Here is a 16,179-nt window from a genome sequence, read left to right on the forward strand (position 1 = left end):
TTGACTTCACAATAATATTTTTTTTTATAAAAATCCATGTACTTAAATATATGTATAGACCGACAGAAAATATATAGCCTACCACCACATATCTCAGTTTGAGAGAGAATCTTATACACTTGAATTACAATTTTAGCTTTACTTTAAATAACTTTATAAGTTAATCGATTTTATATAATTTAAACAATCTTCAAAAATTATCACTTAATCTTTAATCTTCCCTAACATTAGTTATTATTAAAATTTTAATTATTCTTATTTACTACGTTACATAACATTGAATTTATATCTAAACTATTGGATCATATTTATATAATGATGCATGTGTTCAATCCAATTTAAATAGAATATTCACTGAAAGTTTGTTTATAGTTATCACTATATAATTGATTTATCTATATATCTAATTAAATATTTCTTTTGGATTTTAATTATTTATAGAAGACTACAAAATTATATGGAATAATAAATTAATATACAAATAACAACTAATCAATATGTAGGAGTTATATAGTAGTTGTTTAATGAGATGAAAAAGTAAATTAAGATTATAAAATTCAACTTGATGAAAAAATAAATAAAAATTGTAACCATTTTTGTCAACGAGTACTATTTTTGTTTAATAAAATAATTTTGTCCTAGTAACTTGCTGTTGGAATGGAATGAAATTTAAAAAAAATAACAATTAAAGAGTATTCCTACAATTTTAATTTAATTAATTTTCATCCTATTTCATTCCACTCCACTCAAATTAACATTTTTATTCCATTCCAAGCCGTCTTAAAAAAATTAAAAGGAAGGACAAAAATAAATAATCATAGAACTTAATGTTGGCCGGATTCATTTTGAACCCCAACTTAATGTCGACAAGCAGCAAGTTTATTGACATATATACTATATATTATTAAGACAAATATTGCGAGCAGCTCTCTTCAGTTGGCCAAAATTAATGTCTGACTAAATGCTAAGCCGGTGAGTAGGAAGGAGTTAATATTAAATTAGTTCAAACAGATAGGTGAACACTAGTAAAAAGAAAATTGATGTTGACCATATACAAAGTCAAACCTAATTACATTTGAACTATTCCTTCTCCGTAGGGTTTCCGAAGCTTCAAGTCATCTCAAGTTCTCAACATATACAACTTTCTCCCCTCCATTGGTCAAATCAACTTTTATAGATGGAGAGTTTTCTTACAGAAGAAAACTTAAGAAAAAGATAATTACATTTGCAGACTATTTTTGTAAATGGATTGTAGAGTTGACCTAGCTGCTATAAATACATAAATATACACATTGTCATATATCTTATATATACAAGTTGTTGCTCAATACTTTAAGCTATCAACCAAAGGGCAAGCACATCTCAACTAGTTATATACAATCTTGTGTTTTTATAAAGCTTTCAATCTTTTGCTTCTTAACAAATTAAAAGATGAAGACTACATCCAAGCTCTCCATGCAAAGAGACTCTCATTTCATCTTGAAGCATAAAGTCCGAGTTATCCACTTGTATGAACCCAAGATCATACAGACAGATGTTTCGAATTTTCGAGAAATGGTGCAGAAACTCACGGGAAGATCTGCGAAAATTACGAAAAGGAAGACAGCTAGTTTCGTGGAGTCGAGAGAAGAAAGACTGGTGAAAAAAGATGGAGCAAGTGTGAAAGAAGTGGATTTGTTTGATGGTTTTGATGACATGGATGATGATTTGTTTGGAGAAGATTTGGCTGGATTTAGTATTTACCCTAATTCGAGTATTCAAGATTCCAAGTATATGCAGATCTCGGTAGCTAGTAAGCACTAACTGCAGATGAATTTATGTATTATAGAATGATTTGCAGCAATTCTAGCTAGAAGCTTGTTTGTAGCCACTTATAGTTTGTTCTTGATTTGTATCTAATTAGGTTGCTATGTTCAAAACAGAAAATAAATATTACTCTCTTCCAAGTTACGTCTTTACGATGAATTAACGAGTACCATTTTTTTTTTTGTTAATTTTCGTGAATATTGATAATATTGATTTTTCTGTTTCAATTTATTCGTAGCCGGTCAATATATATATATTAGAATCGAGATTTTTAACATGGTTGTAGCAGGTCAATATATGTACAAGAATGATGGTATTTTAATTGACATGACTGAGCTGTTGGTAAGAAGTCGATGGAGTCTGTATTAAGAGCGACTCCAACTCTTATGTCTCGTTATCTATAATTGACGTGGCACTGAGGATATAGAGAATGAAAGCTCATTTAGCAGCTCCAACGCAGCCTTTCCATTATCTATAACTTCAAAATTTCATATATTCACTACAAAAAGTCCATTCTGTAAAAAAGTTCAGTTAGACTCCCGCTCTCTCTCGCCTCTCCCTCAATCTTTATCCTACAATCTAATTTTCGTGTTCCACACACAAGAAGGAGAATTTAAAAGAAGAAAAATGATTTTACCTTGAACCCACGAAGTCTGGGTTTGTGTGTTTGAGCGTCAAACCCTCGAGGTTGAAGACGAAGTTTTGTATATCAGTGTATGTATATGCGTGAAGCTTGACTGAGTCTGTATAGTGTAAATTAATTTTAGGTCTTGTAAGTTTTAGTTGTTAATTGAACTGTTGGGCTATTGTATTAGGCAACTCATTTGCTGGGCCAAATTTTAAAAGCCCAAAAATTTTGTTTGGCGCACAGTTTTTTTAACGAGTTTACCGAGCGTATTCGATTATTGTTCTGTTTGATATGTTCGGCGGACAGCTCGTGTTCGGTTTATTTATTACCGAACCCGAGTTCGGACAGTGATATTTGTTCTATAGTGTTATCGAACATTGTTCGGTTCGATAAAATTTTGTTCGTGTTCGTTAAATGTTCGTCCGAGTTCGGTTCGTTTACGGCTCTAATTTTGAATGTTTATGTGGTGTTTTCTTGTTTGCTATATATTATATTAGATTGTCTACTATGCGTTTGATTTATTGTTATTAAGAGTTTTCGATGTTGCCATGGATCTTTAAGTGTAGTCATTTGTTTGTCTCAATTGAGATATATTTATTACTGGTTATACTAGTTATAGTAGTTGAATCAAAGACATGTATGCTTGTTCTTGTGCTTCATCTACTGTGAAGAGTCTGACCAGTAGATTTAGTTGAGCTCTCATGTGACTTTATGTTTTAGGACAATTAGAAATTGTTGTGACTTGATAAATTGTGTTTATTGTAGAAAATGGATTCCTCTTTAATTCAAGAGTTAATTAATTTCGCACCCCTACATTTGGACCCAAAAACACTTTAGTATATATGTAATTTTTTGGAATTGCATATCGCAACCCACTGGTATTTTATGCGCTTCAGTCTGCACCCCTTTCGCAAAAAATTAACGATTCCGTTAAAAACATGAGGCAATCGAGGCATTAAAAAATTAAAATACAAACCTAGTTAATGAAGCCTAATGTAGGGGTGCATTAAGCCCAATCAAAAAGGTATTAGATCCTATGCTGAGTAGTCTTCATACAGATATAGTATTTGTAAATGCCAAGATAAGGTAGTGGCGAATGGACCATGGAAAAATTGCTGCATCCTGCATGAACCAAGTTTTATAAGGAAATTCTTTACAAACATTACCAAGTTGTGATTTATTATTACAAATCCCGTTGACAACTCTTGCGCCACCTGTGGCAACTCGTGACTACCATCTCTCTTCTTTTTCTACGCTGACAACCTAGTGGCATCATTACCGTCAAGCCATCTCGCCGCCTTCCTCCACCCCTGACACGCATCAGAAACAAACACCTGTAGTAACAATCGGATCTTGGCCCTGCGTTTTATGATATCAATTGAAAAAGTTCGAACAGAATATTAACCTTAATCGCTACGGCGCAAGTGATTCAAATCCACGTCTTCTACTGTATTCCTTGATTCTCCTTGGACGAAGTGTGGCCTACGATCTCCCAAGGTGTACCTCTCCTTAAAGCTCCGAAAATCCTAACTGACTCCTTGAGAAAAACGGCTGCCTCTCTCAAACCCTAGAATGAGTTTGTTTTTTGTGTGTCTCACAGCTTTAGGAGAACGAGAATATATATAGGCTATAGTAGGGATCATGAACCATTAGGTCAGGCCTTCCAATGACATTCCGGGCCAAGCCCAATGTCATTAAATATTAATTCAATCTACTAAAACATTAATATTTGCAATACCTTTCCTAATTCCGTAAATTAATTATTTAATTCGGCTCCCATATTAATTGCTTATAAATTCCCCATGTTTAAGATATCGCATGTCCATTAATTAAATTAATTTCTGACAATTAATTTAATCAATATCTTTTATCCTCGATCATCCACTCAACCTTATAATTATGCAAGAACAAATCTGCCTGCAGGACTAAAGCATAATTATCTTTATGAGCTTTCAAGAGGACATCATCACCTGAATATATTTTTCGGACACGGTTTTCTCTTATAGTTAATATCCCACTCTGTATATAATGTCATTGCCCAATACATAAATTCGTAATTTAAAATAAATTACTTAACGTATGAATCAAGGCATGTGCATTAATTACAAGTGTCAATCACTATATCCAGATTAAGAACCTAAGCAATAATAATGTCATAGAATCTTAGTTCTTTATTGTCAGAAATAAAGTAACAATTATTCTACTATTTTGATCCCGTTCAATATACACAAAGTATATAAGTATTATTCAATAGTCAAGATAAACTATTTCCAAATAATACCTCATTCGTTCCAATGGTTTGTCTAACACCATTTAGACTGTGAATCTTTATTATATTATATAAGGAGTTTGACAATCTAATCTTCTGCTATCCCATTTGATACTAGATTGTCTACAATATATAATATACAGACAATGTGAAATCATGCATTCAAGATTCTCATATAATAGTTATTAAAGTATATACTTCAAAAGAATAATTCAGTATAAACCCCAACAACACCAACCTGCTTTCTCTATCCCGAACAACCATGGTGGTGCTGTCGTTGTTTACCTCCAGCCAACCTTTTATATACCCACTCTCGAGTCCACAGTATCTTCCACTCCACCGAGTGAAGACTGACTGCTACCAAATCTCAATTCAATCATTGCCTAACTCCCTCTTTTTTACTTGCCGCCATGACCTATCCAAACCAACCACTATAATCGTCCCATGCATATTTTAACTCCCTCATCTTTTCTGCAGTAGTGAACAAAGTGCTCAATAAATTAGGGCTAATACACATATATTTAGGACTTATATACTGTTAAATAGGAAAGAAGACCATTAAAATACATTATTCTCGTTTTACCCCTGACTTAAGTAACATTAAAAAATGGATATCTAACGGAGATTGACGGAAAGATTGTAGAATGCGGCGCACAAAATATTAGCGAGTTGCGAAATGCAATTTCCAAAAATTAGCAGACTAAAGTGTCTTTGGGCCCAAGTGTAGGGACGTTGCAAAATGCAGTTAGCTCTTAACTCAATTGCTTAATAATGGGGTATATAATGAAGAGATGAGTTCAGAATTGCTTTCATTATCACAGGCACAAGATGTAACAAACAAAATGAAGGGCGATAAAAAAATAGTAGCCGACGGATCAGAAATCTTCTACGAAATATTGTTTTCAAATATGTAGGATTATTGAAAAAATAGTCACGATAAAGTCAAGCATGACCTTCTTGTCTCTTTCGATTGATGACACAGTGATTTACTGTGTAACCACCATATTTGTGAAGCTGAACTTTCATTATAAAGTTTTCGATATTGTTGAACAACAGTAGTCATTGTTAGCGTTTGTTCAGCTTCTTCATATTCGGCCATCATCATTTCATGTATTAATCGAATAATATTTGACATTGTAATTTGCAAGTAAAATAAATTTGGATTGAATCTAATCTATAAATTTACAAGTAGTGACATATAATACGAAAATATTGTTGTTTGAAATATAACCGTTGGAATTATAACCCTTCAAATTATAGCCTTTGGAATTCGAACATAAAATAAAAATTGATAGAATATTGAGTTTGAAATATATATAACCAATACGAAGAATACCATCGAAGAAACACACACATTTTTGGTTATCTATAATTAAAAAACTATTATTATACATTATTATATATAATCAATATAGAATACGTGGTTGGAGCCTGGAGGTGTGCTAAAGCCTAGTTTAATGGCGTATTCATATTTTTTTAACAAGGTTTCTCATGGTCAGCCTTTTAAATACATTTAACAGTGAAAACGAGTCAAAATACACATAACAATATATTCATATTTATCTCAAATTTATAATTATTCATTCAGTCTCTGTTCAAATTCGAATTAATTAAGATTATATTAGTTTGTTTATTTATATTCAACTCGAGTTCGGATATCAATATTCGTAATTCGGCTCTAGTCAAATGGATACCAAATTATTCATTTTGGTATATTCAAATTTGAATTCGAACAGGCTAATTAAAAATTTAAAATACACAAAAAACTACTATATACTAAAAATAAAGTGCAATCATTCTAAAATATACTACTATTTATATTATGTATATTATACATATCAATACACACACATATATATATTATACAAATTTTGGAAAAAAATTTATAACAAATTATAAAATTATATTTTATAAAAGTATTAAAATACGTGTCTGAGTAATGAGAAAATACTGTGTCTCAAAAATCACGCAAATAAATTTTCAAATTAAAAAATTGTGCACAAATTTCCTACCTAGATGGCCTAAATACAAGATAAATGCAAGTAGAGTGTCACATTTCTCTAATTGACACAGCTAAATCTGTAAGCAGACAAATGTTTACTCTCTGCTCTTCTTCTCCTAAATCTGTTCTAGGGTTTCGTCCTTCATTTCACAAACCCCATCTCCCTTCCATTAATTTCCCCACTCTAGGATCAAATGGGCTTCCCCAGCTCTCAAGTTTCAGGTATAAATTCGTTAATTTCTTCAATGTAGCTGCCTATATAAACATGTATGTGTGTATCTGTATATGTATTGTTTCTGTTCCAGCTAAACTTTATCTATGTGAGTATTTCCAGAGCTTAATGTGTGTTTTTGTGAGAAAATTTAGCTTGATGTGTGTAATTAGTTGTGGGGTTTTGTTAAAAAATGGAAGGGGGAAGAAGAAATAAAGATCATGTTTTTTTTTTCTCTAAAGTTTTGGACTTTATTCTAGAACTTATACATACACAGGGATATTCATGTCATTGTAACAAAATTCTAGTAACAAAAGCTATCTGGTGGTCATATTGCCCGGAATTGGTACTGTTATGTGATGTTAAGCATTCCTGTTGGAGTTTATTACGAGGAGTCTAGGGGTACTAGGAACATAGTGGTAATGACATATCACCAGTGACGAAATGAACTCAGAGTTGATCCTTGTATTCCCCTCCCCTGAAGTAAAAAAGCATGGAGTTGAAATCTTATTAGGGCCTGTTCAATAGGCTTTTGATAATACAATTTAGTTGTTATTCTTGCAATGGCTTGATTGTGACAATGTATAATATATCAGGCAGTTAAGAATTATATAGAGATTTCAGTACTAGAATCTGCTGATATCCTTGCCATATTGTTGGATTGCTGCAATGTGTATTATACAAGGGTTCTGTTCAGTTTATACTGATATGAATATTAGAGTTATATTGTTTATGTGTTTATACTTGTATACAGCGGGTTCTAAAACATCAAAAGTGAATAGCCTAGTAGATTTTTTTCCACACCTTCATCGCTTTTCCCCCCTTATGAAAGATATTGACTTTGGTTACATTTGTGCCTCAGTAACAGACTATATAAAAATATAATTTCTGCGACTTGTTACCATGGTGCGGTGTGTAGGCTATTGAATCTGGATGGCCTGATTAAACTTAAAATGGTGTATCTGTAAATTTGAGACCTCTTTGTTACTATAACACAAGAATGGGAGCAAGTATCTTGGCTGCTGACTGTAGAATCTGTATGGAACAACACTTAAGCTTTCTATTTCTGACCAAGAACGGAATTCCATTGTTTCACCAGGCTTAGCAAATTCGTTATCTGAACAAGTACATTATCTTGTATGAAACAATGTAAAACCATAGCTTCAGACTCAAAGCTTATTTCTATTGTCACGTATGGACTTAAGATGTCCTAAACAGTGACATACTTTGAAATAACGATGACACAATACTAGTTTAAGACCTTCCCTTATTGCATTCACATGACAATTAAATGAGAAAAATTAAATATATTTTGTGTATACTAAATACTAAATAGTAATTAATGTTTTGTTCATATTTAGATGTATGTCCATCCATCCGATGCATGGTTCTACACTATTGTACTATTTCCTGTTATATCAAACATTATGGTACTCATGCTCTGTGTTGTTGGAAGCAATGAAATTGGATGGAATGAATGAACTTTTTTCTAATATTTTTCCTAACCAATATCGACTAGATTAACCAACCAGTGTTTAAAATGAATCCTCTATTCTCCTTCCTACATATTTGTTCACAGTCTTCATTATAGAAATTTTGACCCCTACACTCTTCCCTCCTTTTCTGTCATCTTTGAGATATTACACGTAACTTTTCATTCCATTCCTCCCTACCAAACGGAGCATATTAGTTTCCATAAGATATAGCCAACTGATAATTCAACTTTAATCTCTTATACAGGCCAAAAATTGTGGTCGGATTGCAAGTGAAGCAGAGGCTGGCTCCAGTATTTTCAACAAATTCCAACTATCCAGAAGGCAATTCTGTTGCAAAGAAACCAGATGGGGGAAAACCTACTGAAGAAAACAGCGGCCAGGGTCCTCCGTTCCTCACCATTTTGGCTGGTTTTTTAGTCCTTTTCCTGATAACAAAGGTTTTCGGATCCATTATAACATGGCTAGTTGGCCTGATTGTCAATGCTCCTAAACCGAAATAGAGTTTTTGTGTCTAGCTGTTTAGATCCATGAAAGGAGCTCAGAGCATGATTGTTATTGCATCGTTAGCTGCTTTTATTATTGCTTTCATGGTTTGCAACACTGACCTCGCATAAAGCTGGTTGTTAATTGCATTGCATGTCTCTATTAGAATATACTCTTATAAAGAGAATTTTGCCGGAAAAAATTACTAGCATTATATTATTGGATACACTAATTGGAAAATTCGCCGAAATTCCTTGAGTTATAAAGTTCAAATATTATCACTTTTAAGAGTCAGAATGAAATGTACTGCTTCTAAGAAAATCTGCACCAGTAAATTCTAAATTGTTACTGCAGTTCTGTTGTCTTTCAAGATGCATTTTAACATTCCCAGCAAGAACGGAACCATCAGCCACCCTACAACTAATATTCAAAGACTTGATTTGATTTATTTGAACCCTTGATTTGAACACTCAACCTTTGGATTTGGTAAATGGGATCTCCCTTTATAAGTGTCATTTTAATTTCGTGAAATTCTGAGATCTCTTTCATTTAGTTTTTCCATATTTTCACACCATCTTTCATGTTGTTTCATACTCTAAACTGTCATCTCTGTTGCCAAAGCTTTAAGATGCCACTTATTTTTATTTTTTTGGGTATCTATAAATGTGTCTTACAACTGATCAAACAAGAAAACATGCAGAAAACAAGAAATCTGGGCCGTTGTAAGAAACCATAGTTTTAAGCCGACAGATAGTTCTTGCACAGAACAAGTTCAAAACAAGAAACTCTTTACAAGAGACTGCAACTAAAAAACACAAAATAGAGAGATGGAAGGGGAATGGTACAATAGAGCTTTAATAGTTCTTAGTCCTTAGAAAATTGTCGGTTCTTATTCTGGGCATATATCTCTTCTTGCTGCTTGTTGAATCACGTAGAGCCTCTGTTGGTTCTCGCCACTGCCAACCAGGTCATGCTTAATTTTAAGAACTAAAATGTCAATGTCAGTTTACTTGTTGATCTTCTGCTCCCCTAACTTACATTATTTATGTACTCCTGCATTATTTTTGAGCTGCAGATAATAGGCAAAAAGACCTCTGCGATTCTGTTTGATATGGTTATCAGACTTTTTGGCAATGAATAAGCGGAATCAAATTGCCACTTGTCGCCATGCTTTCAATACTTTGAAATCAATGAACTTGCTCAACTGAAGTTTTATAATATATAGCTTCTACATTAAAGACTTCAAGTAAAAAACAGTGAAATGGTGAGAAGAGGAGATAAGCTGTAGCAACGTAGCCATAAGTGGTTGCAACCATAGTTTGATTAGATGAAATAAGTCAGCAACAAATGCCTCCATTTTAGAGTTTGATTAAGTTTGGTGAAGGACCCTGAAGCCAATGAGATTGCCCCTCTGAATTTGTTTTGCCTAAGGTCTAAATGCACCAAATGTCCAAATTGTTCAGGCCTCTTAGATACAAGGGAATGAACCCAGTGAGTTACTTGCAGCAGGTCTATATAAAGCAGATTCTTGAGGCTAGAGCCATCGACATAATTTAGGAAACATATCAAGCACCTCTAGTTGAGTGAGGTTAATTATGAACAAATGTAACTTACCAGTGAGATTGAGAGATAGTTGAGTGTTGAAAGTATTCCAACCAGGTGCAAGACACCTTCTCGAAGGTTGCAGTAGGAAAGATCAAGTCATTGAAGGCAGAAAAAGGAAGAGAAGTTCTCCAAGCTTATCCTCTATATGAAGTTCCTTTCAACTGAAATCTGGTGTGATGACTCTACCTGTCTTGTGCAATTGATGCTTGTCCACTTACTATGCTGCCACTTTGAATCCTGTGTTGCGAAGAGCTTCTCTTATACTACAATTTGGCGTAAGACTCCTGTCTTCTTCTCCAGGCAGTCGTTTCTGTGCTAAAGTTTCATTTGAAACTATTACATTGACCACAAATGAAAGAAACACGCAATGCTTACTTCTACCATTTTCTTTACCAGATCCAATACTCTCATACTATAAGAATTTGAAATTCCATATAAATCATAATGATCAAGACTTTATTTTGTAATTTTTAGTGCTAATATATAGCAAGTTTTGGATAGTCCTACAAACCGTGTGAAATGTGAAATATCAACTTCCATACCACTACATTTAGATAAATGCAAGTCAAAAACATTCAACACTTGCTTGTACCAATAAACAACGTATCAAAGAAAGAATCTCCGCCCCTGCAAGTATTCTGCGTGTTGCTTGCATGAAATTAATAGAGACCATGCGAGACCCTGGGCCAATTAAATTTTCCACAGCGACAATGACTGTAGTTTTCAAAATTCATTTTCCATTGTACCATTTCAAATATAAAAAAAACTACTTATAAGAAAATTCATGTATTGAATAATTTAATATTTATGTAAACTGTTTATATAATATGCTTCTGTTCAATAATAGAAATTTAGAAAAGAATCAAAACCATTCAACATATATTATAGTATAAGGTGTACTGTAAGAACTAAACTGAATTCTTGTCCTTTGATTCAAGACTAACATCTTCAATTGATGCTGCAAAGTTGCGCCTTTCATCTGAAGTAGCCGTGATAACTGGCATCCATACATCAGCGGTACTACTGAGAAGAGACTTGACCTGTGGATCAGCAGCTATTGCTGAGGATATCATTTCATCCACATTATCCAGCTTTGCTGACAGTTCATCCAACTCCTTCGCTATTTCTAGCTATAGTCCAAGTGTCAATGTAATTTTAGAAGCAAGTCTTTATGTAAAAATAGATGAAAACATCTGATTTACCTCATCAAGATTCTTTTTAGACTTTGAAGGAACCTTTGTAACCTCCAATCCAAGGGCTTCGATTTTTGAACGCAATTCAACTTCTTCTTGGTTGGTCAATGCTTCCACCTACATAATGCTCATATAGTAAGAATGATGAGATAAAAATACAAGCATAATATATTCAGGATTAATATTACATGCAAACAATGACTACAGGTTTTAAAGTTGCACATACAAAAAAGAAACCCTGATTATGATGTAGTATTTAAGCCCCGTTGCAGCCTAATAAATAATTAAACTCGGCAAAACTTCACATAAAACATAAAACAAAAACATAAGCTTTCGCTTTCATAAAAGGTTATCAAAGTAAAACCCTTGTTATTCAGCTTAATTTTATTTTTTTTGAATAAGCATGTAGTCAGAATAGATCTAAAGGGAAATTATGACTGGGATATCAGGCAGCCTACAAGTGATTGTTTATACAATTTTAGACAATTCCCTTTAAGATAAATATATTTTGTGCATTTCTGATCTGGAGCCAGTCATCCTGGTCTTGTAGCTCAAATGTCTGAGTATTGAAATATTAGTACACCTCTTGTACATTTTTACTTCCATTCAAAATGATTGTTTGATGGACATTTCATATTAAATATTCAAATTATCCGCTATAAATCCTAATTATGATTTTTTAGTGAAAAGCTATATACCAAAAAAAAAAATATCATTATGCTTAATAACATTACAAAGACAATATTCTGTATTAATATTATCTGAATAGTTACTAAACTATTCATTTCATTCAATTTATGTTTCTATAAGAGAAAACCTTATATATGCATGTCATGGGGCGCTCTGATGTATTTGCTTGGCTGTCTTGCTACTGGAGATCCTAAGTGGAAAAAAAAACAGTGGCTTCTGTCACTCAGATTGCCTCTGTCTTCTTAAATATGTAAATTCACTCCCACCTTAAAACACTCGAATAGTATTGCACTCAGTGGCTTTTATTATAATTGTTATATTGTAGATGACGAATGATACTGGGGAAGCTTATAATAGACTCATAAACTCCTTGTTGAATGACAAAAGTGTCTACATTAAAGAGCTTACAAGTTACAAATGCTTGTTCAACTAAAGAGGAGGCAGTGCTTTTTGAGGTACTGAAAAAAAAATCATAATTTCACATAAATTGATGAGAAAAGAGCATTTGTTGTGTGGTCTACGCGAGGATTCAAAGAAGTTGCCTACAGAGATCTCTCCAAATTTACTTTCGACAAATACATGATTTCAATGCATCTATAATTGCTCAAATGGATAAAGCTTGAATCTCTTTGGGAAAAATAAACAGATGAAAGCAACCATGTGACCAAGTCCAGTGATTTTAGCTTGGAAATCTTCAATATAGGGTTATTGAGACTATTAGCTTTGTTATCAAACAATGTTACTCTTCAAGAAATTAAAAAGGCAAGGAGTGAATCCCTTGTGCTTGTGACGGGATGTTGAACAAAAAAAAAGAAAATTTGTTTTACATATAGATTTGTTTATAGTTTGCTCCTGTCTTAAAACACTTTAAACATGCAGTTGATCTCCTTGGCCGACCAGGCTGTTAAAGAAAGACAGGTGAGACCATGAGATTATCAAAGATATGTCATCTGACGGGGATGGTTTCATTTGTAGAGAGTTCTTTTAAATGCATGTTAAATAGAGAAGCAGCAGGAGGAAGAATGATGCTAGTAAGACTGCACCGCGACAAGCTAGAAATGTTGATATTACAAAAAAGGGATGCAACTAATTTGCAAGAGGCCAAGAATATAAAGGAAAAGAGAAAACTTTTAAGGCTAAGAGAGCACTTACAAGTTATAGGGTATGCCACAGAATCTGATTGTAGGTTCTCATATATGAGATTTTTTTATTTTCTTTATAAAGGTTGACCTCTTACTTTTATAGGTTGTTAAGTAGTGTATTTACTCCCTGCTCTAAAGTTTTTTTTAGGAGACATATGTAGATGGAAGTAAAAGAAAGAAAATGAATTGACTTGCACTCACTTGCTTTCAGGTATAATTAAATTGGAGTAAAACTACTTTAATTTGCATGCTCCCGAGTTCAGGAAAACAGATAATAATTGTTAAATGATAGTTTTAACTTTTTATTTGATAAAAATATCATTTATATAATCAAATAGTAGCAGTAAATTTGTAATATAAGCTTTTTTTAATTTCCCTTCTTACATCTACTTGTGTCTTAATTTTAGGTGTAAATATTGGGGGGAAAGCATGTTAAAAATTTGCATCATTTTCCATCACATTCCACACAAAAATTTAAGAACACATATCGGAATGCAAATTATGTTAGTTTATTCCTTTTTCATCTTTTTTTCCCTCTACTCGGGAGCAGGATGTTAGACTCTTCAGATGATAGAGTTACATTGTTGTATAAGGCTATAAGCAATTAGATTTAAGCTTTTCACAAAGGAAAACAAGGAATGGTGAGTTTTTACCTCAGATGATTAGGTACAAACAATAAGGATGGAAACTTAGCTGATAGCCAACGGAAAAGAAATGTAGACAGATTGCCTCAGGAAGGGGAAACAAATTATTTTAAAAAAAAAGTAATATGTGATGTGCCTTCCAAAATGATAACAATAACTTTAGACTGGATGAGTCTGTGGCTTATGATATTTTAGTATTTAGGATGATAATGAAGTCTTCAAAAAACAGTTTCCTAAAATGCATTCCAAAACTGGCTTTGAGAAATATGGTGTCAGGGCAATAATTACAACCAAAAACTGAATTTGTGAGGGACATGAAGTTAGAAAGTAATTTAAATATTCAGAAGTGATGCAAGGTGTTTTGAAGCCGGATAAAACAACATTGATAAGCTTGAGATATCTATTTTCATGTTGATGCCCCTTTGTATTAAAGCATCATTAGTTTCGTATTTAAAACAGGAATTTCTACTTGCTAAAATAGCACTTCATTCATACTTAAGGTTATTTCAAGGAGAAAGGAACCTAATGATATTTGGAATAAGCTGGGCACTTCTAAGCTCAAATATTTCCAAACAAATCACACCGAACTATAGATGTATGGAATGATAAATATTGTTCTTGAGGGAAGAGCCAGCGAGAATTATAAAGTTTCACTTTAAGTCTATGTCCTTTTATTTCAATCCTTGTTCACGAATACTCTGAGTTGGTTACGGTCAATGTGTGAGGTCCCGTAAATCTTATGGACATTTTGGATCACGGGATTTCAACCCGGTTATGATACAAATATGTAATTAATCTCATTCTCATTGGTACCACTAACCAGACTAAAATATCATGATCCACATGGCCACTAAGGGTTTCGAATAAAGAACTTAACTCATATATCATATATCACATCTACCATCACCAAATCGAATGACTATACCCCAAGAACACTATAAATTCAAGTAAACTGAAAAACCCAGATCACATGATTCATCAAAACTCATAAATAAAGCAACAATAGATATGCACAAGCTCTGATAGATACATATACATGTTTCGAGAACAGTAAAATTTAGATAGAATAAAATCATACCTGTTGGAGAAGACCTGATAAAAGGGTAAAGAGCTGTGTATCTGGCTGTGATGCCGATGCATTTTCTTCAGCCATTGCTTCTTATTTTGCGTTTCTTCTGGATTTTTGGTTATATATTTGTATAAGCTTCTGCCAAATAATCTTGAAAGAACTGACAGTTGAACACAGACTAGTACGGTGGTATGAATTCTTTCCAGAGTGATAATGTTTGAGAGTGTTTTTGATTTGGTGTCGAATAATTTTTTTTTGACAGTATGCACCCTAAAATTTGAAAAGCTTCGTTTTGCACCCCTTTGATCATTTTTTGTTTAATTGATCGTTAAAGTTAACAGATTTCAGGTTTTCATTTTGCACCCCATAATTTTAAATTTTTTTCATGAGTATTTTGAAATATTTTTTTTTCATGAATCAGAAAATTGTTTATCATTTTCGTCTGCTAGGATATTATTAGTCCAAATTGTTTTTATGAATCAAAAAATTGTTTTGTTTATCTTTTGAAACAAAACAGCATATGTCCACTTCCGAAAGAGGACATACACAAGTAAATGGTGAAGAATTGCATGTTTCAAGTGCTTTTCCTTCACAAGTGCTTAAACATAAGGAGTGCAAAGTGTCAATTACTCTTCTTTTTATTTGTATTATCATTATAACTAGTTTTTTTTTTTTGCCAGGGTCTACATACACGTAGATGAATTGTATCGAATACAATTGCTGCCACAAGGGAATTCTTTCATTCAAGAAAGTTTATTTTCAAACTGAAGGTCATGCCAGATGACCCCAGAAACTTAGAAAATAAGACTTAATGATTGAAGGTCATATAATTAGTTTTGTTTATAAATCTATTGATTTTTTTATAAATCATCTCCTACGGTGTACCATTGTTTTTTATTTTGAGAAATTATTAGAAAGGCTTTAGGCATCACACCAATTTT

The 16,179-nt window shown here is 32.9% G+C and overlaps 1 protein-coding gene and 1 long non-coding RNA gene across 2 annotated transcripts; one reads left to right on the top strand and one right to left on the bottom strand.

Moving 5' to 3' along the window:
• The first annotated feature begins 6,769 nt into the window (after window positions 1-6,769).
• Window positions 6,770-9,044, top strand: LOC108217764 (uncharacterized). The gene is made up of 2 exons (XR_010291475.1): window positions 6,770-6,927; window positions 8,657-9,044. It is a non-coding gene; the product is annotated as an uncharacterized LOC108217764 (long non-coding RNA).
• A 2,226-nt stretch (window positions 9,045-11,270) lies between these two features.
• On the bottom strand, window positions 11,271-15,454 carry LOC108216823 (uncharacterized). The gene is made up of 3 exons (XM_017389668.2): window positions 15,248-15,454; window positions 11,703-11,810; window positions 11,271-11,630 (listed from the first exon to the last, which is right to left on the bottom strand). Exons 1-3 carry the CDS (start codon window positions 15,320-15,322, stop codon window positions 11,409-11,411), a joined length of 405 nt encoding a protein of 134 aa, XP_017245157.1. The 5' UTR covers window positions 15,323-15,454; the 3' UTR covers window positions 11,271-11,408.
• Window positions 15,455-16,179: the final 725 nt, after the last annotated feature.

This window comes from Daucus carota, chromosome 4 (assembly GCF_001625215.2).
Source record: "Daucus carota subsp. sativus chromosome 4, DH1 v3.0, whole genome shotgun sequence".
Classification (NCBI taxonomy): Eukaryota; Viridiplantae; Streptophyta; class Magnoliopsida; order Apiales; family Apiaceae; genus Daucus; species Daucus carota.

Excerpts from the sequence above, each read along its gene's own strand:
- LOC108216823 (XM_017389668.2), bottom strand. The coding sequence starts at position 15,322 with ATGGCTGAAGAAAATGCATCGGCATCACAGCCAGATACACAGCTCTTT. Across the intron at positions 11,811-15,247 it reads TATCAGGTCTTCTCCAACAG|GTGGAAGCATTGACCAACCA; the intron begins GTATGATTTTAT and ends AGCATTATGTAG. Across the intron at positions 11,631-11,702 it reads CTAAAAAGAATCTTGATGAG|CTAGAAATAGCGAAGGAGTT; the intron begins GTAAATCAGATG and ends CTTGGACTATAG.